The sequence below is a fragment of the Phocoena sinus genome, chromosome 5 (assembly GCF_008692025.1).
Source record: "Phocoena sinus isolate mPhoSin1 chromosome 5, mPhoSin1.pri, whole genome shotgun sequence".
Classification (NCBI taxonomy): Eukaryota; Metazoa; Chordata; class Mammalia; order Artiodactyla; family Phocoenidae; genus Phocoena; species Phocoena sinus.
This window is the reverse complement of record NC_045767.1, coordinates 3,683,783-3,707,535: the sequence shown is the minus strand read 5'-3', so window position 1 is coordinate 3,707,535 and position 23,753 is coordinate 3,683,783. Positions and strand designations below refer to the sequence as shown.

At 57.8% G+C, this 23,753-nt stretch overlaps 1 protein-coding gene across 2 annotated transcripts in view; it reads left to right on the top strand.

Annotated features, from left to right (window-relative positions):
* SORCS2 (sortilin related VPS10 domain containing receptor 2) overlaps nucleotides 1–23,753 on the top strand; it is a 469,795-nt gene that overhangs the window by 440,099 nt on the left and 5,943 nt on the right. For both annotated transcript variants that reach the window (XM_032633367.1, XM_032633366.1), the window contains exons 15-25: nucleotides 4,677–4,797; nucleotides 5,655–5,788; nucleotides 6,541–6,669; nucleotides 9,065–9,236; nucleotides 14,685–14,871; nucleotides 15,287–15,420; nucleotides 16,586–16,709; nucleotides 18,037–18,149; nucleotides 19,135–19,260; nucleotides 22,021–22,120; nucleotides 22,611–22,710. In XM_032633367.1, the coding sequence (XP_032489258.1) occupies nucleotides 4,677–4,797; nucleotides 5,655–5,788; nucleotides 6,541–6,669; nucleotides 9,065–9,236; nucleotides 14,685–14,871; nucleotides 15,287–15,420; nucleotides 16,586–16,709; nucleotides 18,037–18,149; nucleotides 19,135–19,260; nucleotides 22,021–22,120; nucleotides 22,611–22,710 (1,440 nt within the window). The remainder of the gene's footprint in view (nucleotides 1–4,676; nucleotides 4,798–5,654; nucleotides 5,789–6,540; nucleotides 6,670–9,064; nucleotides 9,237–14,684; nucleotides 14,872–15,286; nucleotides 15,421–16,585; nucleotides 16,710–18,036; nucleotides 18,150–19,134; nucleotides 19,261–22,020; nucleotides 22,121–22,610; nucleotides 22,711–23,753) is intronic.

Sequence of the window (23,753 nt, the reverse complement as noted above, 5' to 3'; positions counted from 1 at the left end):
GTGCTAGGACCCCGCACCCTGCCCGCTCGGCCTGGAGAGCATGTCCAGGTATATGTGCCCAGCTGGAGTCATTGCCTGGGAGCGAGTCCCTGGTGAGAGAACAACTCACGCCCTCCTGTCTGCCCTTCCAGCTCACGATGGCTTTCACACCCCTGCCCCGGCCGGCTCCCCATCGCCTGTGAGGATCCAGGTCTTCACCCTTCTGAATGCCACTCAGATAAGCCCCCAGGGGTGCCTGGCCCCCAGCCCGAGGCCTGAACTGGAAGGAAACCGCCCAGAGTGGACATTACCCCTCCAGGCCCGCCTCTGCCCTGGGGCTCCTGTAGATGCTCATGTGAACGCCCCCTCGCCAGGCTCCTCTGGCTGCCTGGGATGGAGGCTGGGAGTACAGCTCCGGTAAGCCCCCCACTGCGGGCCACCGGGGACCACGGCCGCCTGTGTGCCTACCGCCCAGGCTTCTGGGAACGGAAGATGGAGCAAAGGGACGTGGAAACGGTAGTGCGGACTCCTTTCTCAGGACGTCTGAGACGGGAGAGCCATCTAAGTTCCTGCCAGACCTAAATCCGGCTTCAGTGACCCCTCCAGGGGGCCTCCCCTGCCACCAGGACTGAGGAAGCCTGGCATCCTCCCTACATCTTTCCCAGTATGGCCTCTTGCAACAAGTTCTGTAATGAAGCTTTATTAAGCACATACTATATGTTATGGGTCCATTTTTTTTACGTTTTCTCATTTTATTCTCATAGGAAATCTCCAGGGAGGATTTATTCCCCCTTCTTCTAGAAGTGCTAAAAATCTCAATAATTCTGCACTGAGGGAGTGGTGGCAAAGGGGGACCCCTCACATCAGTTCTGCATGGTTCCTGGAGAGCCAGAGCTGGAAGGGGGACCCCAGAGGCTGTCCTATAAAAACTGGGTCAGGAATCATCACCTTTCTATTTCCCTAAACGCCTCACTTGTGCTTCTCCCTGCACACCTAGTTCCTCTCCTCCCTGGCCCTGGAATGAGTTAAATCCTTCAGGACGTCACGTATTTACGCTCCCCTCGTGCTCTTGGAGGCTTCGTTCTGGCGTGGGCCGGGGAGGGAGGAAGACTCCAGCCTGGGCCGATGCAGGGCTCTCTGTGGTGTGGCGGTCGGGCTCAGCCTGGACCCTTTGCTGGTTGACCAGTTTTCCAGGACCGGAGTCCACGGAGCAGAAGGGAAGCGTCAGAAACACCAGGGGAGATGGCTGGCCCGTGCTGGTTTTGCAGAGGTTGAACAAGTCAGCTGGGTCTGAGGCCTCAGCTTCCCCAGCTGAGAAATGGGCGCACTTTCTACCCCAGGGCGTTAACCTAGGAGCTTCAGGACGTCAAGCCCTTTGTCACTGCATCAGTGCTGGGTTTGGCCCCAGAAACAGCCCGGTTTTCAGCACTCATCAACAGATGGGGCGTTTTATTCCTGGAACACTCTTGGCAGAATTCAGAGCCAGATGCTCTAACCTCAAGTTTTTTTTGAAAAAGCATCAGAACTGTTCCTACGGGCCTCCTACTTCACTGTGTCACATCATCAGACCACTTCCAAATTCCGGTTGACACAGAAATAATTCAAACCCTGAAAGAGGGAACATGCTGGCGTGTTAGAATAAAGGTTCATCTCTCCAGACTGCTGGAAGCGCTCAGACCTAGCATCCTGTCTACTCCCACTCCTTCCCTTCCTGTCTCTCTCCTTCTCTCCCTCTCTCTGTGTCTCTCTGTCTCTCCCTCCCTTCCCCATCCTCTGTCTCTCTGCCTCTCTCTCTCTATCCCCCACTGTCCTATTTCCTGCACAGTTGAGAGCATTTCCCCAGATGGTTCTTTATCCAAATCTGCCCAAAGGTCACATCCAAGCTGACCGTAGTCACCTTTGGGGATGTTTCCCTCAGCTTGGATCACCCCTGCTCAGCCTCCCACCCCCACCAGTGCAGCCTCAGAGGGGTGAGGGCCCCCCAGGCCCTGGCGGGGGGGGATAGTGGGGCTCCCAGATCCTCCCCGGGCTGCACTAGGGGAGGGGAGTGAGCTCTTTGAAGGGCGTGGGGCTCCTCTTTAACCTGCAGAGGCCGGCCCACATTTTCCTTATTAATCGTGAAGCAATAAGTAGCCTCCCTCTGGCGTCTCCTTCCTAAAACTCAGAGTCAGCCGGATGACAGATACTTCTCGAAGTATCAGCTGAGCTTCTGGGTTTCATAGAAGGCAGGACTTCAAAGACACGGAGGGGATTAGTTAGATCAAGCAAGCCAGCCTCCTTTCAGGGACTTCCCCGGCGGGGCTTGTGCCGCCAGCCTGGGAGGCTGCGCGGTGGTCACGCTCGGGCCAGTGCGTGTTTCCTGGGCAAAGCATCCCAGCCCTGTGGTCGCCAACCCAGGAACCGACCCTGGCTGCCCCGGGAGGTGGGCGGCTGCCGTGCCATCCCGAGGGGGTCCCTTGCCTCAGTCTCCTCGTCCGTAAGGTGGGAATGTTAACGGTACGTTCCGCACGGGGTTGGTGAGGAGAGGATGGGAGGTCGCGCGCGTAGCAGGTACAGAGTACAGGCCAGTAGTTACTGCTGCTGTCACCTCCATTATAACGTGGCTTCCAAAAGAGCAAGAGACGCAGCTCAGGCTGTGTGAGGACCTGGAAATTGTCCCTTAGAGACGTCCTTTCAGGGACCGAAGACCCTCTCGTTGTCAATAACCAACCCAGCAGGCTTTGCTTGGGAGAAGGGGACACTGTGACAAAGAAGATCCCCACGTGGTGACGCTCCCAGGGAGAGGGCTGTCCGCGTCAGGATGGGAGTCGGGACAGAGGACCAGCACGACACCTTCACACCTTCACGGCCACGGTCGCCACCATCCGGGCCTCCTACGACCTCGCCATTGGAAACAGCACCTGCGGGAGCCGCTGGGCCGGGCGGAGGAGAAGCGGGCCGTCCAGTCACTTTGCTGGGCCACATCCACCAGCATCAGGAGAGGCCCCGGGCTGAGAAACAGCGGCGGGGGCTCCGACTTGCACCTCGGGCAGGATGGATTATTCACAACCAAACACGAGCGGGCGAGAGGCCAGGGCTGCCGGCGGTCGGGGAGCGCAGGACGGGAGGACGGAGAGGCGGACCACAGAGGCAGGTGAAGGCCGAGACAGAGGGAGGCTCTGGGGCCGCTCGGATCAGAGGAGGCCCCTGCAGAGGCTCGGGGTCTTGTCTGTAAAATAAAGACCATGGTATCTGCTTCGGGGGAGTGTTCTGGGCGGTAGAGGTAATGTGTGTGCACGTGAGAATGTGTGAGCACACGGGCGTATGTGCACAAGCGAGCGTGCGTTGTGTGTATAAATCTCGTACTAAGTGCCAAGCATCCTACACAAACCATTGCTAATCCACCATCAATCCTGGAAGGCCAGTGTTATTGTCCCCATTTTAGAGCCAAGGAAACTGAGGTACAGAGAGGAATGGACCTGCCCAAAGTCACAGACATAGTACATGGGTATCAGCCCAGGCCTACCTGGCTCAGAGGTGCCCTATGGAGCCCAAACTCCAAAACTCCTCTTCAAGTATCAGCCTCAGACATTCAGAGCCAGCCATCATATCCCCCAGAACACACTCCAAGGGCCTTCTCAACTACTCTCCTAGAACGGGGTTTGCACCCTTTCAGACCGTCACTGGCTTCCCCCAAGTATCCGGCTCCTGTCGGTGTGCGTGGAAGGGGTGCTTCACCTCCTCCATGCTTGACCTCTGATAATATGGCCTGGGTACTATAGGGTGGACTGGAGAAGGACCAGAGAAATACAGGCTGGTCTCCTCTTCCGTGGTGGTATCTGGAGCCCAAGTGTGAGGTGTTGGGAGGATCAGGTGGAAATCCCTTAAGCAGCAGCCTTCCCAGAGGGCGAGGGATCTGGGTACATGTAGGCACTCCACCAATGCCTGCTGAGGGAGAAGAAATGGCACAAACAAGCTGTGTGACCTTGAGCAAGTTAGTCAACCTCTCTGTGCCTCAGTTTTCCTTTCTGTAGAGTGGGCTATGGTGAGGTAGACCAGATAGCATACACGGGGCTCCCAGCACACTGCCTGTGCTCCATGGTGCTCCGTCCACTGCTTCTTCCACCCACCGAGGCCGGGGCCACGCAGCAAGGACCACACTGAGATCCTTTCCACCCCGTCGCTCTGAGCCGGTGTGATGACTCGTTACTTCTCTTTGGACTGTCGGCTCTGCTTGGGGTGAAAAGGCTGTGGCCCAGCCGGGCGGAGCTGGCTGGCTGCAGCTCAGGCCTCCTGGAGTGGTCAGGTGGGAAGAAAGGCGAGGAGAAGCCGGAGAGCACAGGACGCAGACACCTGACCACGAATCATTCTGCAAAACAATTCTGCAAGGACTAGCGTGGGGGATGTGGGAGGGTCCAGGCTCCTGGCCGGCTTCCTCGTCCACCGGGGGGCCAGGTGGGATGACCCCCACCAACACCATCAACGAGCCATAGATTACATGTGATGACTGTGGGAATACTAATGCCAACGCCCAAATGCTCGTGGCCAGCCGGGCCCAGGGCAGGTGCCTGGTCCCAGGGCAGCCCAGTGGGGGCAGGGGAGGGACCACAGGGCCCGCTGTGCAGGTGGGAACAGAGGCCCGCAGGGGAAGCGGTGGGCACCTGGGGGACGGGCCAGACTAAGGCGGTTTCCCGCCGCTCCCTCTCCCCCCTCCCCAGCGTCTTCGGCCACATCAGCTTCCGCTCAGACTGGGAGCTGGTCAAGGTGGACTTCCGGCCCTGGTTCTCCAGGCAGTGCAGCGAGGAAGACTACAGCTCCTGGAACCTCACCAACCTGCAGGTGGGCCTGGCCGCAGGCCAGGGGTGGGCACCATGCAGGGCCCCGTCTGCCAAATTCCCTGTCCTGCGGGACCGAGGGCCTCCCTCAGATGCCCAGTCCTTCTTCGCGGTGTTCCGGCCCCCTCTGGGGCCCGGGGCTGCCTGGGCCAGAGTCTGCAGTCATACTCAGGGGAACAGGCGCACAGGGCCCCAGCCAGCCTGGAGACAGGCGTGCTCGGGGTCCAGGAGTTTTCAGATCGAGGGAAGGTAACAGGGCACGTGTATCATATATTAGGTAACACCCCAGTGGGTCTGGGGCAGCCCCACCCCATAATCTCAAACACATACATGTTTCTACAGCAAAATGTGTCATATTCACACAGAGAGGAATCAATGAGGACTCGAAATGGCCTCCCAGTGCAGCTCAGAGCAGGTGGTGTGGCCACAGGACAGGATTTCAGAGCGAGGGGGGCTCTGGAATTGCTGGGGGGGCCCTGCACCACGGCTCCCGTTCACACAGGTGTGGCCTCTTCTGATCATTGGCTGAGGACCTACTGTGTGTCCTGGAGGCCGTGGCTCACCCCAGCTGCACAGGGCCCACCTGGCACCCTCAGGCCTGAGGAGTGAATGCAAGGGGCCTCTTCCAGCAGCCCTGCCACCCCTCAGGGCCCAGACGGAGCCTGTACACAGTGAGAGCTCAGTGAATGCCAGGGCGGGTGGGATGGGAGCCAGGCTGCCCTAGGTTGGCCTCAGACATGCACACCCCTCCCCCGGGATCCGGTTTCCCGGCCCCTACGGCTGGCCGGCGAGTGAGGAACTGGCAGCGGTGGCGGTGGGAGCCCGTGCAGAGTGGCCCCTCACCCTGGCCTTCCTGCGCAGGGCGACCGCTGTGTCCTGGGCCAGCAGAGGAGTTTCCGGAGGAGGAAGCCTACGTCCTGGTGCGTCAAGGGTCGGAGCTTCACGGCGGCGCTCACGGCCCGCGTGTGCCAGTGCCGTGACTCGGACTTTCTCTGGTGAGGGTCCCGCTCTGCCCCGGGCCCCTGGGGCTGCCTGAGTAGCCTGGTGACCCGGCAGCCGCTGTCCCCGCAGGTGATGCCGGGGGAGGGCTCAAGAGTCACCCTCCATCACTTCCCCCCTACTCTGTGCCTTAGGACCCAGCCACTGGGTCCAGCCCGCATTACAGAACTCGTGGGCCTCGTTTCAAAACCAGTGCACGTGGCACTGCTCACAGGTGGGCGGGGAAACTGAGGAACAGGGAGGGCATCCTGGGGGCCGGGTGTACCACCCAGCCCCTTCTCCTCGGTCCAGAAAGGCCCCTGACCGCTCCCCTGCCTCTGCTCAAGGACTCCCGTGGCCGCCTGCTGCCCACAGGAGGATGTCCGAGTTCTGAAACCTGCCTCCCTCCCCAGCCAACCTCACCCCTCTCCGTCAGCCACCTTCACCACTGTCTCCCTGCACCAGTGTTGAAGGGGTTGGTCCCTGCCTGCAGTGCCCTTCCCCCACTCTTCCCCTGACTGCCTCTTGATCTTCCATTGAGATTCAGCCCACCTCCTCCAGGCAGCCCTCCAGGACAACCAGGCTGGGCTCAGTGCTCTCCTGTGATTTGCTGGAATCCCCTTTGCATCCCTTCTCACCTGGAACGTAACTGTCGGCCTTCAGTCCTGTCTTCCCTCTGGGACAGGGCCCTGTGGATCCGCTTCTGCGTCCTCAGCATGAGACCCCTGACCCATGCTGTCTCCTGACAGCCGTTTTTCCCTCCTCCCAGTGACTACGGATTTGAGCGCACCCCCTCCTCCGAGTCCGACGCAGACAAGTGCTTTGCCAACTTCTGGTTTAACCCCCTGTCCCCGCCTGACGACTGTGTCCTGGGCCAGACCTACACCAGCAGTCTCGGGTGAGTAGCGCGGGGCAGAACCAGGGTGACCCCTTGCTTTCCTGCCTGGTGCCCATGGCTCCCCGCATGGAGTCAGGGAAAGAGAAGTCGGGCTGAATGCCCTGTGTGCCGGGGTTCCTGAGAGCCACCCCAGGCACTGAGCCCTCAGGGCTCTCCAATCAGAGCCCGTGTGGGTCAGCGTCAGGGAGAAGAGGTGCCTTGAGCTGGCTCCGAACAGAGAACAACAGGCCGAGAAGGTCCAAGGGCTTTGTAGCTCACACCTGCTGCAGAGGCTGAGCCCTTCCAGAGAAGTAACACTCCTGGCCTGGTCCGTCTGAGCCCCTGCCGTGCTGGGACCCTTCCGCATTTACCAACACTGAGTGAGGCAAGGCCTGAGCTGGGCCAGAGGTGCTCACACTCCCTTTAGGTCTCAGCTTGAATGATGCCTCCTCCAGGAAGGCCTCGCTGACTCACCCTGGGCCCTGAGCTTACCCCGTGAAGGCACATATCCCAGTTATTGTCACACTCACCCAGTCATTCCCCCCGACTGGACGGTAAGCTCCACAACACATAGCGGGTCCCTCAGTGTGTGGTGTGGTGGACACACGCTGTACGTGAGGGTTAAGTGCTCCACAGGTGTGAGCTGTTATGACACTTTTCCCCCACCAGAGGCTGACCACGTTGCGTGTCAAGGATGAACGTCATATGTTAGGTGTGTAAAGGCTGTGAACCTACCGCTCCAGAGGCCCTAAACAAGCTTTATCTAAAAGTCTCTGCTTCCCTTTGGGGAAGTTTTGAGAGCGAGTAAACTGCCTATGGACTTATTAGAAAATCCTCATTACTGCCCCTGGGGATGGGGAAGGGCAAAGCCCGAGAAGAAAGAAGCTGAAGCAGAAAAGCAGGCTTGGACCTCAGCGGCATAAATCCCATCATCCATCATCCATCCATCCAACCAGTCATCCAGTCATCTATCCGTTTATTCCTCCATGCATCCATCATCCATTCATCCATCCACCCACCCATCCATCATCCATCTATCCATCCGTCCATCCAATCATCCCTCTATTTATTCTTCCCCTCACTCACCCATCATCCATCCATCCTCCCATCCCTCCAACCGTTCATCCATCATCCGTCTATCATCCATCCCTCCCTCCCTCCCTCAGGGAGCCACAGGAGCTGCTCCAGGGCACCCACCAGGGCTTGGCAAGCAGGAACTCTCGTCTGAAACGGCAGAGCCAGGACCCATATCCAGGGCAGAGGGCTTCATTTCATACCACCTGCACACTCCGGGTGCCAAGGGGCCATGGCTGGGTAGCTCGTAGGGAGCGTATTTTCTTCCAAACTAATCACATGCGTCTTTGCATGATAAACACATTCAGTGGCAGAGCCGTGAGGGCAGGCGGGGCACCAGGCACAGGGGGTGGGCAGATCCAGCCACTTTGGCAGTGATGTGAGTTTTGCAGACCCAGAATCCCGGTGTTGCCCGAGGGAGCATCACAAGTGGCGAGTCTGAAGATGCCACCCGAGCAGTGGTTTTCCTGTCGCCTCCTAAATGTTTACTAGAGCCCATCGGGCTCTGCCCACCAGCCCCTCCCCACTCTCATCCCACACCTGCTGCCCACTCTGGGCTTTGGCTCCCCCCCCCACCACCACAGGGCCTTTGCACATGCTGTTCCCGCTGCCCAGGATGCTCTTCCCGCTCCTGTTCACCCTTCTGGTCTTAGCTGAAAGGCCCTTTCTCAGGGACCAGATTCCCAGGTGCAGCCCCTCCCCAGCACCTGTCCCAGTTGTGATGTTGCCTTGATGTGGGGGATGGTTCGGTGAGGGCTCCCTCCCTCACTAGACAGTCCTCTCTGCAACGGCAGGGCTGTGAGTGATGACCTCGTACCCCAGCACCTGGCACGTAGCAGATGCTCAGTAAATTCGTGTTGTGTGAATGAGCTGGTGAATCAGGTGTCATCTGGTCCCACTCTCTTGACGTAACAGGGAGAGGAGACCCCTGGGAGCATGTTTGCTCACAGCCATGTGGCGCATCAGCGGTAAGGCCCGGCCCCTCCTGGGCACTCTGTCCTCCCAGGACCGTATTTCCCAGCAAAGCCACAAAATTCCGACTGACTCCTTCAATCCTCCCCTCGGCAACAACAGCTGTTACTGTTATTGTAAGAATACGAGCAGACCAAGGAAACGTCCAGTGACGGAAGCAGGTCCTGCCATTACTGGTCATTCCCTCCCCTGAGCCTCAGTTTTCCCATCTCCAAAATGGGGCAGAAACAGCAAACAGGTGGAGTCGGGAAAAGGGAGGGAGTTGAAGAATGGAGTTCGCCAAGCCAAGAGCCACCTCTCGGCAAGCAGGTCCGGCGGGGCAGCAGGGCCCGCCCCACCCCCGCCTGTCTGACTCGCTGTCTGGCCGCAGGTACCGGAAGGTGGTGTCCAACGTGTGCGAGGGCGGCGTGGACCCGCAGCAGAGCCCGGCGCAGCTGCAGTGCCCCCTCCTGCCGCCGCGGGGCCTGCAGGTCAGCATCCTCGGCGAGGCGGTGGCCGTGCGGCCGGGGGAGGACGTGCTGTTCGTGGTACGGCAGGAACAGGTGAGGTGCCTATTCAACCGGGCACACGGGGCGCCGGGCGGCGCTCTCTCCGCCTCCACGTCGGTTAGGGCAGCGTCTTTGGACCAGCGGTTTCCGAACTGCGGGAGGGGAGAGTGGGCCGGGGGCCCCGTCCCAGGGGCCCCTTCCCAGGTCCAGACCAGCACTGAAACAATGAAACATAAAAGTCAGAAGAGGGCTTCCCTGGTGGCGCAGTGGTCGAGAGTCCGCCTGCCCATGCAGGGGACACGGGTTCGTTCCCCGGTCCGGGAAGATCCCACATGCCGCGGAGCGGCTGGGCCCGTGAGCCATGGCCACTGAGCCTGCGCGTCCAGAGCCTGTGCTCTGCAACGGGAGAGGCCACAACAGTGAGAGGCCCGCGTAAAGAAAAAAAAAAAAAGTCAGAAGAGAGGGCAGAGGCAGGGTGGGAACGGAGCGGCGTGCAGCGAGCACAGGCCCAGGGGGGCGTGGCTTCAAACATCTCTGTGTCTGTGTGTTCACCGCGCGGTGACGTCAGATTTCTGCCTTCCTGTGGGCGCCGTAAAACTTTTTGAAACTCTCATTATACTTAGTTAATTTTGGAATCATAAGAAAAGCAGGAAGTTTTTTTAAAAAATACTGTAAAAATAAATAAATGCGATGATGCAAACAAAAAAACAAAAAACCCACCGTTACTTATAATCTCATAGCCAAAGACAAATTCCGTAATAGATGATAGATAGATGGATAGGTAAATGGAGAGACAGATATCGTTGATAAACAGATATAGATAGATGATAGATTGATTGATAGATAATGGATAGACATAGATACAAATACAGATGGATGGATATAGAAATATTTTGTGTCTGTATATATATATATATATATATATATATATATACACACACATATATACATACACACAAATATATATATACACATACCTATATATAAATATATAAATTTCCTCCCCACCTCCTAGTCTTTCTTTCTTTTTCTTTAGTACAAGTGTTACATTTTTTCCTGATTTTGAAAACAGTATATACTCACTGTAGAACGTTGGAAAACCACATTAAAAACATAAGAATATATCACCAAAAATCCTGTTCTCCAAAGGTAGCCACTGTTAGTTTTTAAAATTTCCTTCTAGTCTATTTAAAGTAATATGCAGCATGCTTATTTTTCTGATTATAGAAGTAACAAATGCTCATTGTAGAACATTCAAAAGCAGAAATTAGAAAAACGTGCAGGAAATTCAAAATGACAGAAAAGCACAAAGGGGACGTCAGAACCCTCTCTTCCCACCCCAGGCTCCCAGCCTCTCCCAGCGCACGGCTCTCTTGTGCATTTGGGTCTTCGGTTAACAAATATGTAGCGTGAAATGAGTGCGGCTTTGTAACTGTGTGTGCTTCGTTTAGAAGATGTCCTTCAGAATGTGCCCAGGTGGGGCAGGGTGATGCTGACAGAGGTCTTTGATGTTGGAAAGCGGGGGCTCTGGTCCAGAGCAAAGAGCTGTACTCGTGGGCACCCATGTGTCATCCCTCCCCATGCCTAAGGGCTGTGCTCCCATCAGCCGGCTTTGTAGCTGGGGATACCCAGCCTCAGACAGGGGCAGCCACTCGCCTGAGGCCACAGAGTAACAGTGCCGTTGGGTCCAGGCCTGGGGCTCCGTGTGGACAGCACCTGGTCCACGGCCCCCAGAAATGAGCTGATCCTGGGGTGGCCTCCCCTTCCCGCCTGTCCCCGTCCCCGTCATGACTGAGCCTGGTCCCGAGAGTAACGTTGCAGCCTCGGGCAGCCCTGGGGTGGTGGGGGACTCCGTTCACAGCAGAGGAGGACGCAGCCCCCTGCCCGGCTTGGGACCACCTGGACCCTCAGAGTGGACCCAGCTGCCTCCCGGAGCTCCAGGACAGATTTGCGAGAAAAACGGCTGCCTGCTGCCCCCTAGAGCCTGGAGTCCCAGCAGCTAAGTCACACCTGCGGTGCTCCATCCAGAGCCAGGAAAGGATACGCCTGGCAGCGCACCGGGCGGGCTGGTACTCTTGACTGCAGCAGGCGGAGGTGAGGGGGCAACAGAAAGATGCTCTGGGGGGAGAGGGTCCAGCGCACGCCGCTGGCTCCCGCGTCGGAGCCTTGGGAAGGAGTGGGTGCAGGGCTGAGGTGGGTACACACACTGTGGCACACTCGTTCTCACACACACGGACACTCACACACACACACACACGTGTTCACGTATTCACGTCGTAACACAACCACAGACGCACACACCCAACCCAGGTGTGGAAACAGCGCTGGATTTAGGGGGATCCAAGTTCTGTAAATATTTAAGGACTGAAAATAAATCTGCTGGAGAACCCAGAAACAGACCCACACAAGCAGGCCCGGCTGATTTTGGCCCAGGAACAGCAGCATCTCAGTGGACGGAGGATGGGCTTCAGCACATGAAGAGCCGGTAAAAATGAACCTCACACCCGACGCAGAATCACCTCAAAGTGGATCACAGACTTCAATGGAAAATGGAAAACTATAAACCTTTTAGAAAAAAGAGAGGAAAACAGCCGGAACCTAGGGCTAGGTAGAGAGTTCTCAGATTTGACACCACCAGCCCCATCCACGAAGGAAATCTGATAAATTGGACTTCGTCAAAAGGCGACATCTCGCTCTGCGACAGACCCTAAGAAGATGAAAAGGCAGCCGCAGAAGGAAATATTTACAAACCACATCCACCAAGGACTAGTACCCGGAACACATGAAGAACACTCAGAACTCAGCAGTAAGAAGACAAACAATCCAATCAGAAAGTGGGCAAAAGACCTGGAGACACATTTCCCTGAGGAGGAGGTACAGATGGCAAATGAGCACATGAAACCATGGTCAGCAACATAAGCCATCAGGGAAATGCAAATCAAACCCTCAGAGCGGTGTCACTGCACACCTGCGGGAACGGCCAAACTAAAAACTAGTGGCACCACCAAGCGCAGGCGAGGATGCAGAGAAACTGGATCCCTCCTACGTGGCTGATGGGAACGTGAAATCTACAGCCATTCTGGAAAAGTCGGCCGTTTCTTTAAAAGCTAAACATATTACGCTCCTGAGAAATAAACACTTACATTCACAGGGAAACCTATACATCAAGGTTCATAGCAGCTTTATTCCTAACAGTCAGAATCCACAGACAAGCAGATGTCCTGGATGGAAAAGCGGATAACACGTGGTGGCACGTCCATCCCGTGGGTGGGACCCCGAAATAAAAAGGAGCAGACTACACACCACACGCTGGGGGAATCTCCGGAGAGCTATACTGAATGCGAAAGCTAATCCCAGTGACTCCATGCTTTCTGATTTCATTTAGAGAACAGCCTCAAAATTATAGAAATGGAGAACAGGTTCTAATCCCATGGAGTCAGGGGTGTGATGGAAGGGCGGGTGCGACTGGGACAGGGCGGCAGGAGGGACCCCGGTGGATTCCCTATTTGTGGTAGTGATGTTTTGCGGGATGTTAGCACAGGGGGAGCTGGGTACCAGGGACCTGGGGCTCTCCGTGTTATCCGTTGCAGTTACATGTGAGTTGGCAGTGGCTCAGCATAAAGCACCTGAGTGTTTTTGAAGCACTCAGTGATAAACACACACACATCTGCCTGGAAACACCACGGCGTGGGTGGCGAGTGTTGCAGTGACGTCACCGTTTTTCCTTTCTAGCTCCTTCGCGTTGCCTTTTGTATTCTCTCCTTGTCCTACGTTGATACTGTATTACTTTCCTGCTTATGACGAGGTGTTTTAAACAAGGAAATGTGTCAATAGTTAAACTTGCACCTGTCTTAGTTGCTTGCAGGCAGGACTCAGGGTCCCCAGGAGGGGGTGGCACCTGCCCATCAAAGCCGCAGGTCCCGACTCAGCCAGAAGCACCTTCCTCTCCCAGGATGCAATACAGGAAACCCCTCCCTCTCGGAACAAATCGGACTTGAGACACCCGGCCCCCATGAGACTGCCCTTAAACGGAGAGAGCACCGGCCCGTGGGCCAGCCTGCAGGTTCTGGGCTCACAGAGCCTCAGTCTTCCAACCTGTAAAATGGGGATAATAGAACGTACTTGTATAAGGTCCTTGAGGCCATCACAACAGTGGCCACAAACTGGGTGGCTTGAAACAACACACATTTCTCCTCTCACAGTTTTGGGGGCTAGAAGTCCAAAATCAAAGTGTCAGCAGGGCTGGGCTCCCTCTGGAGGATCTTTCCTTGTCTCTGCAGCTTCTGGGGGCTCCAGGCATCCCTGGGCTGTGGCCGCATTTCCTCCTGTCTTCACATAGCTTCCCCTGTGTCTCAAATCCCCTTCCTTTTTCTTATAAAGACCCCAGTCACTGGATTTAGGTCCTGTTGTAATCCGGTGTGACCTCATCTTAACTAATTACATCTGTAACACCCTATTTCCAAATAAGGTACATTCTGAGGCTTTGAGTGGATTGAATTGGAGCGGGGGCAGGGGTGGACACTCTTCAACCTATTACACCATATTTGTGAAGAAAGTTAGATGAACATAATTTACTTAAAAGTGTTCTATCGAGTTTTAAGGTTTGGCAGGTGTAAGATAAGAGGATTGCTAAACAGTGATGATCTTCTTCGTGCTTGATCACTAGGAAATGGTTTTCTGGGTGTTCCTGCAGCAGGGGGAGGGGTGGCAGGAAGGGACGATGCGGGGTGGGGGGAGGGAGGGAGAACATGAGACTCAATATGAGAACTTCTTGCCAGAAAGTTGAAAAAGTTATTGTTCCCTTCACTCAATTTCCTCCCCACGCCTCTATGAGGAAAATCTGGTTATTGGAAGGACGAGGCTTGTGGCGGGGAGTATACGGATGACTGGGCAGCTTGTGTCGGGGGGAAACGCCCGGAAGAGGCAGCAGTGGGCGGGAGCCCCTTCCTGCACAGAGCCGTGCATACCAGCATCACTCCTGGCACCGCGTAGAATGAGATCAAAGAAAAATGCAGGAATCGCAGCGTCAGAGAGGGAAAAATAATGTTTTCTTAATTTCCTGGGAGACTAAGGGTCTGCCTACACACACATGTCTTCCTAGACATGTTACTGAAACTGTCCAGCAGTGTGCTAGGCCCCTTCCCGCCCTCCCGGCTCCTGGCTGAGGCCTCGGTGGGCCTCCCTGGCCCCTACCCCCACCCCTGCACTGCCTTCCTGCCCTCGCCCGTGAGCCCTGACCCCTCTCCCTCTCTGCAGCTGCGTGATCTTTCTAATGCAAACCTGGCCCTGGCCCCTGCTTCCACCCACCTCCTACAGCTCTCAGCCCAGCCCTCCGGGCTGGGAGCCCCAAGGGCAGAACAGATCTGGTTCCCTGGGGTCCCCAGGCCACTCACTTTGAGGAAAGGAGTGAGGGAATGAACGATTGAATGAATGAGTGAATGCCCCATCGCTGGCCCCCAGCTTTGCACCCACTCCTAAGTGGCCCTGTGGTGCTTCCTGCAGGGCGATGTCCTGACCACCAAGTACCAGGTGGACCTGGGGGACGGCTTCAAGGCCATGTACATGAACCTCACGTTGACCGGGGAGCCCATCCGGCACCGCTATGAGAACCCTGGCATCTACCGCGTGTCCGTCAGGGCGGAGAACATGGCGGGACACGACGAAGCCGTGCTGTTTGTCCAGGTCAACTGTAAGTCCATCGTCCCTTTGAGGCCAAGTGTCTCTCCCTGTGACAGAGACCTGGTTCTTGGGGAAGCACGGGGAGCCCAAGGGCAGGGAGGCAGGCAGGCTGGGCTCGAGTCCACACCCATGGTGGTCTGTGCAGCAGTGGGGATAGTGGTGATGGTGATGGTGTTTATGATGGTAGTGGTGGTAATGGTGATGGTGGTGATGGTGATGGTGGTGGTGATGCTGGTGATGGTGGTGGTGATGCTGGTGATGGTGATGGTGATGGTGGTGGTGATGGTGATGATGGTGATGGTGATGGTGGTGATGGTGGTGGTGATGGTGGTGATGAGGTTGATTGTGATAGTGACTGATAGCAGCCTGTGCCATGGCCAGTGCCCTGATGCCCTCTAACCCTAACCTTTTTCTGGCCCCTGCAGCCCCCCTGCAGGCACTCTACCTCGAAGTGGTTCCTATCATTGGCATCAACCAGGAGGTGACCCTCACAGCTGTGCTGCTGCCCTTGAACCCCAACCTCACCATCTTCTACTGGTGGATTGGTCACAGCCTGCAGGTATGCTGGCCCCAGGCCCCTGGCAGCCCTTCCTTCCCACAGGCTCCCATCTGGGGTGGAGAGTGGGGCAGGCCCCACCCTCCATATTGGGCAGGACACAGTGTGTGACACCATGGAGGTGAGGAAAGCACACACCGACTCTTCCTTCACCCTGAGCATCTGTTCAGGGTCCGGCCATGTCTGAGTGTGGTGGATGGGGGATGAATCGGGTCAGACCCTGCCTTTTCCTAGGGAAAGATGTGGGAACATAGTAGGTGACCTAAGTTAGTGTGTGACAGGTGTCACAGGGAGGAGACAGGTGACGCATCTGAAAGTTCCAGAAGAGATCAGGCCATTTCTAGTTATAGCATGGGAGTAGTCAGGGAAGGCTTCATGGAGGAGGGGGTCCCTGGGGCTGGACCCAACCTCAGAAGCCTCATCCAGGGCTGTGGGTTGTATCCTGTGGGCAGTGGGGAGCCAAGGGCAGATGCCTGGTAGGAGACCCTGAGGGCCTCTGCAGGTGAAGCTGCCCACCCTTAGGCTGGGGGGTGCCTCAAGACCCAAAGGGGGATCCTTCATTTATTCAGCAAGCGGCAGCCCTTCACCGCCAAGCAGAAAGCCCCAAACAACGGCTGAGGTCCCAGACCAGGAGGGGCCCTGGGCTCCAGACTGTGTTTCCCTGGCATGGCGGGGGTCGAGGAAGGGGCTAGGGCTCCGGGTTCAAATGGCGACTCAGCCCCCTGCAGCCGAGCTCTTGGGGCCGGTTGCTACACCTCCCCAGGCCTCTGCCTCCCCGTCTACAAGGTCCGAGGCAATAGTGAGGCCCAATCGGATGTGTGTGCCCACCCCACAGGGTGGGTGCTGAGCTGGCCGCTGGGGTCCAAGGAAGAAGGTCCCATAGCCCAGCTGAGCGTGGAGGGGGTGAGAAGGTGAAAGGGATCAGGGTGGAGGCCCTGCCTAGCAGCCACCATGCGCCTTCGACACCATCCACGGAGGGGGGCTCGGAGCCTCTGGAGGGAAGGGGCACTGGGAGACGGTGTCTGTGGTGGGGAGCTCAGGACCGGGCGTCTCTGGGGGGCCCTCTCCATACCCCCCGGGGGCTCTCAGTGAGCACTGTCAGTGCAGCCCCGGCCGCACACCGGGGCCAGCTCTCCGGCCCAGCCCTGACCCCCGCTCGTGCCCGCAGCCCCTGCTGTCCCTGGAGAACTCTGTGACAACGCGGTTTGGGGACACAGGGGACGTGCGCGTGACGGTGCAGGCCGCCTGCGGGACCTCCGTGTTGCAGGACTCCAAGGTGGTCCGCGTGCTGGGTGAGTCCCCCCCTCCCGCCCCCCGGGACAGGCAGCACAGCTCCTCCTTTTCAGGAGCTCAGGGTCGGGGGCAGGCGGTGTATATGCCACCGATGTCCTGGTCATCCCAGGCAGGGCCCAGCGGGGCAGAGGGGCCAGCAAACGCAGCTCTGACGCCCCCGGCCTTGCTGGCCTCCATTTCCCCATCTGTAAAATAAATACCGACAACTCCTATGTCCATGGCATTCACAGGCTCCACATGACACAAATGAGGACGCGGCTGAGGGACTTGACAAGGTCACCCAGCAGCAACAGAGCTGGGGTCGGGCTCCGGGTCTGCCTGCCCACCGGGTGCCTGTCCTCAACCCCCGTTATCTGAGGATCATCACGTGATTGTATCACTTTTGTTGAGAGTCCCGCTCTGAATCCGTGTCCCATTTATTGGCTCACTGGGGGCTCTGAGCCCCCCAGGAGACATTGACGATAGAAAATTAGTCCTAAGAATGGAAGAGACCCCCGCACCCCGGCACCATGTTGCCCTCATCACCACACTGATAAGCACTCCTTTTGCTTTAAGAACAGCCTCTCCTGTGGACAGCAGCCATCAGTTAAATATTTAGGGGACTGCCCTCAGCCATTCCTTCATTCACAAGCATGTGGGCAGCAGGCCCTGAGCCCAGAGCCTTGAAAGTCATCTCCACCTGCACTGCATGCTCGCAATTCACAAGGCCCTTGTCCCTTGAGCTCCTCGTCCCTGCAAAACCCCCTCCCATTTTACAAATCAAGAAGCCAAGGCTCGGGAGGTAAGCGGAGAGGTTGCAGTTCACTCTGAGACTCCTGGCGCCGGGTCTTTTTTATTTTTACCACCTGCTGCTTGTGGCTCTAGAATAGGTTTCTGAGTTGCAGACCTTGAGAAATGTGAGAGACAGAGAAGGTGGGGACTCTGCTCTCCAGGGACTCTTACTCTGGTGGGGGAACCAGCCCAGTCAAAGTCCATGGATCCCTGGGGGACGAGAAGTCAACGTCGTAGGGTGTGTATGTCCTTGTGAGTTGATGGGGCAAATCACACAGCAGGCTTGGCCCTCCCTCCAGGGCAGCACTGCTGTCCTCGTCATTGTCATCTTTGTCGTTGTTATTATTATTATTAAATGGCAGCCGGTGTAGTGGGCCCTGCCCGGGACAGTTGCTGGCACACACACTGAGAAGAATCTTGTTTTCTGAAAGTGGGCCGCAGGATCCACACCCAGGGCCAGCCCTGGACCATCCGGGGGGTGTGGCCACCGTCCTCAGAGGAAGCGGGGCCGGGCGCCCAGTACTGACCCACTCTCCCATCTCTGCCTCTTTCCAGATCAATTTCAGGTCATGCCTCTGCAGTTTTCCAAGGACCTGGACGCTCACAACCCCAACACCCCCGAGTGGAGGGAGGACATTGGCCTCGTGGTGTCCCGGCTCCTCTCCAAGGTGCCCCCAGCCCACCACTGGCAAATCCACCTGCCCACCTCTGGGTTGTGGGTGCCCCAGAGAAGCGGGGGCTGTGGAGTCCCCAGGAGAGGGCAGGCGGGCTGCCCTGCAGTCCTGATGCTCTGTCCTTCACATTGGCTGACAGTGGTGCTTGGAAGCCATGTAGGGTCCTCCTACCTGGCCCTGGGGGACATGCAGCCAGACTGTCACCTTGCAGAGGAGGGACAGGACTGCATCTTCCATGCACATCTAGTGAGCACCAGCTGTTTGCACAAGACACAGTTGCTGTCCTACAACAGGATCTCTTTAAAGGGATTTTCATTTACTCACTACGTTTCTCTTCTGGGCTGGATACTGGAGACAGAGAGATGAGTCAGTATGATGGCTGCCTTCAGGGAGCTCACAGAAAGCAAAGGCAGTGCATCAGGGTGGGCACAGGGCACTCGAGGCCCTTGGGCCCCCAGTGGGAGAACACCCAGCCCGCTAGAGTCAGCCAAGGCTGTCACAGACTGAGGCCCACCCTGGCCATGCCTCCCTTTGGCCCATTAATAATTCGGGTAATATTGTCCTGGGTGTTGAAGGATGAATAGGAGTTTGCCAGATGAACATGCATGGAGTGGGACTTTCAGGAGACAGAGCTTTGTGGGTTGAGGGAGTTGCATGGCCAGGAGCCTTGACACTTGGGAGGACAATAGCCAGGGAGGGGCCTGCTCACCTGGGCACGGTGGGAGGAATGAGCTGAAGGGGGCAGGCCTGGCTGAGCGGAGGCCGGGGTCGTGGCCACAGGCTGAGGGACCAGGAGTGCTGGGCTGCAGTAGGTAGAAGGCAGTGCCATAAGCTGATGGGGCCATGACTCCAGGTGTACAGGGGTCAGGAATGGCCAAGACTCAGGCCACTCAGGGAGAGAGGGTATTCCTGGGCCCCTGGAGTGTGGCAGGGGACAGAGGAGGCCGGTGGATCAGAGTGGCCGTCTGTGTCCCCGCAGGAGACCAGCATCCCCGAGGAGCTGCTGGTGACCGTTGTAAAGCCGGGGCTGCCCACCTTGGCCGACCTGCACGTGCTTCTGCCCCCTCCCAGGCCCACGAGGAAGAGGAGCCTCACAAGTGACAAGGTATCTCCTGTGGCCACTGGGCCGGGTCCTCCCCACGCCGCCGAGGGTTTGGTGGTGATTCCCGGCAAGCACGGGGACCTCAGCCTCTCATCATCGCGTAAAGGCTTATCTCTCACCAATCACTGTCCCTCCTCCCCCTTGTGGCTACCCTAAGGTCACAATGGAGGGGGAGTGGGGGGGACCAGGGCATTGGGCAGGACCACCCCTCAGGGGGACGCTCCACTTTCACTCCCATTTCATTGGCTAGAGCTGGTCACACCGCCCCAGCCTCACTGCGAGGGGTGAGCACCGACCAGGGGATCCTGGGCGACAGTTTCAGAACATCCAACTAGGACGGGGAATCAAAAGATGAATGTGGCGGGGGACTTCCCTCGTGGTCCAGCGGTTAAGACTTCACCTTCCAATGCAGGGGTTGGGGGTTTGATTTCTGGTCGGGGATTTAAGATCCCACATGCCTCACGGCCAAAAAGCCAAAACATAAAACAGAAGCAGCATTGTAACAAATTCAATAAAGACTTTAAAAATGGTCCCCAGCAAAAAAGGAAAAAGATGAATGGGAAGAACTTCACGCCCTCTAGGGCGGCTGTAATTCCGTACCAAGCAGACAGCAATGAGTGTGGACGAGGAGACGGAGAAACTGACCCCTCATTCACTGCTCGGGGGAGTGGAAAATGGTGCAGCCACCGCGGAAGCAGTCTGGTGGTTCCTTAAACAGTTAAACACGGAGTTACCGAATGAGGCAGCAGCGCCACCCCCGGGAGTGTGCCAAAGAGAACTGAAAATGTATGTCCACACGCACAGCCCCAAAGTGGAAACAACCCAAATGTTCTCCACAGATGAGTGGATGAGCAGGAGGGGGGCCATCCACACATGGAATATTATTCAGCCATCAAAAGGGATGAGATTCTGATCCAGGCTGCAACTTGGATGAACACTGGAGACATGATGTAAAGTGAAAGAAGATGGTCACAAAAAAGCCACAGATTGTGTGATTCCACTTATACGAAATGCCCAGAATAGGTGAATCCACAGAGACAGAGCGTTGCTGGTTGCTGGGGGCTGGGGGCTAGGGAGTGACTGCTCACGGTTTTAGGGGTTTCCTTTGGGAGGAAGAAGATGTTCTGGGATTAGATAGTGGTGGTGGGCATGACTGTGAATATGCTATAAAAAACACTGAATTGTACACTTGAAGAAAGTAAATGTTATCTCAAGAAAAGATGGATCAGAACTGCAGCCAAGCTCTGAGCTAATCGAGAAGACAGGTGCTCACGCAGATGGTCTGGAAAGAGCGACCTGCATGGAGGCACGGATACAGCAAGACCAGCAGGACCCCTGTGGGCGGGTGGCAGCGTCCCATTTTACAGACGAGGGAAGTGAGGCTCAGTGAGGCCCCCGCCAGGAAGCACAGCGCGGGCGTGGAGCCCCACTGTCACTCTGGCTGCCAAACCGTGCTCGAGCCGCTCCCGGGTGGCCTCCTGGTGGACCTGACCCACAGCCCGTCCCAAAGGGCGTCCGCGTCTGCACCTGGGGGCCCCCGGCCAAACCCCCAGCCCCCGCTGATGCGGTGTCTCTGGAGGTGGGTCAGTGGCGGGTTGAGAGGCATCGACCCACTTCTCAGACGAGGAGCTGAGGGCAGAGGGGAAGGCTGCGGGGGTCCCGGGTGCCAGCACGGGGCTCGGGGGCTGCACCCACCCGGGGCGCTTCCGAGTGAGGGCTGGAAGGGAAGGAGGTGAGAGACGGGGGGACCCCACCCCCATCGTCCTGAGCGCTCAGAGTCTGCCACGTGCCCGAAGTCAGCGAGCAAACTTAGCCACGCGCCACGGCCACTGACAGCAGCCTTGCCTTTCTGCGTGCAGACCACGCTCCTAGGAATCCTCGCGTTGACCTGAGAACGGAAAGGTGCAGCGACCCCTCCAGGCCATCAGGTCAAGGGGCAGAACCAGGTGTCTTCCCGGACCCTTCAGGTCTGGGGCTGTTGGCCTGTCGTTTGCACAGTTCCCGACTCAGGACCCTCGTTCCGTGAGCAGGGAACAGGCCTCGTGGAGTCCCGGGTGCTGAAATGCCGCTCAGGGAAGCAGCCAGCAGAGTCCCCAGGGTATATCCCCCCGAGGCCCAGGGAGCAGAGCCACGGGGACCCCATCCCTGAGAGGGACCCCTCCCCCAACACATCTGCACCCACCTGTGCAGAGGGTGACACCTGACACCCACGTGGGCTGAGTGGTTCCCTTCTGAACACCAGGAAAACTCCCCCCTCCTGAACTGCCGAGCCAGCTGGGCGCCCCAGAGGCCAGCTGCCCCCTCCCCCCCACCATGATCCGGCAACATCACCTCCTGGGATTTCTCTGCCTCAGGTGTGGGCTCGCTCGCCTGCCTGGGTCACCTCTCCTGTCCCTGTCTTGTCTTCTTCCTGGTCTTCCACCTCCAAGAGGCCTCCCCTGATTACTTCTGGGGTTGGGGGCCCCCTGGAGCATCCCTGGGTCTCCCCAACTTTAGCACACTCCATGGTCCTGACTAAAACTAGGGCTCTGTGAGGGCAGGGCCACATTTGGGTCACCCTGTGTCCCATTGTAGGTTCTTGGTGAGAGTTCATCGGTGGCTAGTATTCCCATTTTACAGAGGAGGCGACTGAGGCCCAGAGAGGCTGAGTGGCCCTCCCCCAGCCCCATGGCTCTGGAGGGTCCGGGCGGACATCTGCCCAGCTCTCCCGCTTCCTCTGCTGGATCCCCGAGGACCCCCTCCCTCCCCGCTCTGTTATTGCAGAGGCTCGTGGCCATCCAGCAGGTGCTGGACGCACAGAAAATCAGCTTCCTCCTGCGTGGTGGCGTCCGGGTGCTGGTGGCCGTGAGGGACGTGGACACAGGTGAGACGCCTGGCCTGAGCTCACCTCCGTAGGGTGGGGTGGGCGTGTGTCCAGGCCCCTCAGACGACACCCATCACTGTGGACGCTGGGGGCAGAGGGACCCCCCTCTGCCGCCCGCACACAGGCTCCTCCTGGACGGGTGGTTGCCTCCGGTTAAAACCCCGTCACACCAAGGGCCTCACGGTGCTCTCCGCAGACACAGCGCGGAGCTCTTGCTTTAACTTATGTCATTTAGAGTCTCAGGTGGCTCGGTCCCCGCCCCCCACCGTGGACTGTCCTCCCCACTTTGGGCAACGATCTCTGCAGGAGCTGAGGAGCTGTGTTCTGCTCTGTGCAGCCATGTGTGCACGCCAGCATCAATGCGGACGGAGGAGTTCTGTCCACTTTCCAGGAGGAAGGACCAGGGCCGGGATTTACTCAGTGGGGGTCCTGGGTGCCAGGAGGCTGGCCGGTGCCCACACTGACCACTCACAGGCTGCTTTGCTCACAGATTCTCCAAGCCTGGGAGGAGGTGGCGGCTACTGGGCGGTGGCAGTCGTCCTCATAGGGCTGTTCGCGGTGGGAGCTTTCATCCTCTACAAGTTCAAAAGGCAAGGTCACCTGGCCTCCCTGGGCTAACCGGGCGTGAGGGCGGGGCCTGGTGGGGGGGCGCAGCTTCCCAGCAGGGCCTTGGAGGGTTGTGGCTGTGCCTGCGACGGGTCCTGGGGTGGGGAGGGGCCTTGTCTGGACCCACAGCCTGGTTCTGAGTCACCTTGATCCCAGAGGGAGACAGCCGACCGCTCACAACCCAAGGAGCCTCTTCCACCCCCATCCTCCTCTCTGCTCCACCCACCCATTTTACAGATGAGGAAACCCAGGCTCAGAGAGGTTAAGTGATTTTCCCAGGGCCACACAGCTGAGGAGTGGGGCTCTGACCCCAGGCTGTGCCCAATCCCCACGCTTCCCCCAGCACTCATCCACCCCTTCCCTCCGCAAGCATGATCCAGAGCTGTCATGTGCCAGGCACTCCACTGGGAGGGGGCTCCAGCCTCCAGATGGAGTGGCTGCACGGGACACCCAGGGCCGGAGCGGGGGGCGGCTGACACCCAGGGTGGGAGCAGGCGGGGGCTTGAGCCGAGGTTGGGTGGGCAGCAAGCACACCGTGCGGTCACTGGGAGGGGTTGTGGTGCCTCTCTCCCCCTCTTACCTGAGTCCTCAGCTGTGAAATGGGTTTAATAACCCTCGGTGCTGGGATTACTCATGGGCACCCTCGAGGGCCTGGCAATGAGCGAAACGACCAGAAAGTTGTCACCAGACTCATTTCCTGCAAAACGCAGCTGCCAGATCTGAGCCTGTTGTTTCTCCCCGTCTTGCTGGTTTGGCTCCAGTGGCTTTGGGGTCTCCCTGGTTGGGGTCGCCCTTGGGAACAGTCCAGAGACGGAGCTGACCCTCCCCTTGCTCCTCTGAGGCCGAGGGTCCTTCCTCCCCCGAGCCCTGGACACTTCTGGGTCTCTGTCCTCCAGCACCGTTCACACTGGGTGGCAGCCCCCCAACCTGCAGGGCAGTCCAGATCGCAGCACGGCTGAGTCAGCCTCGAAGACCGGGCCACCATCCTGCCCTGCTGCTGACCAGCTCTGTGGTCCTGGCCAGTCTC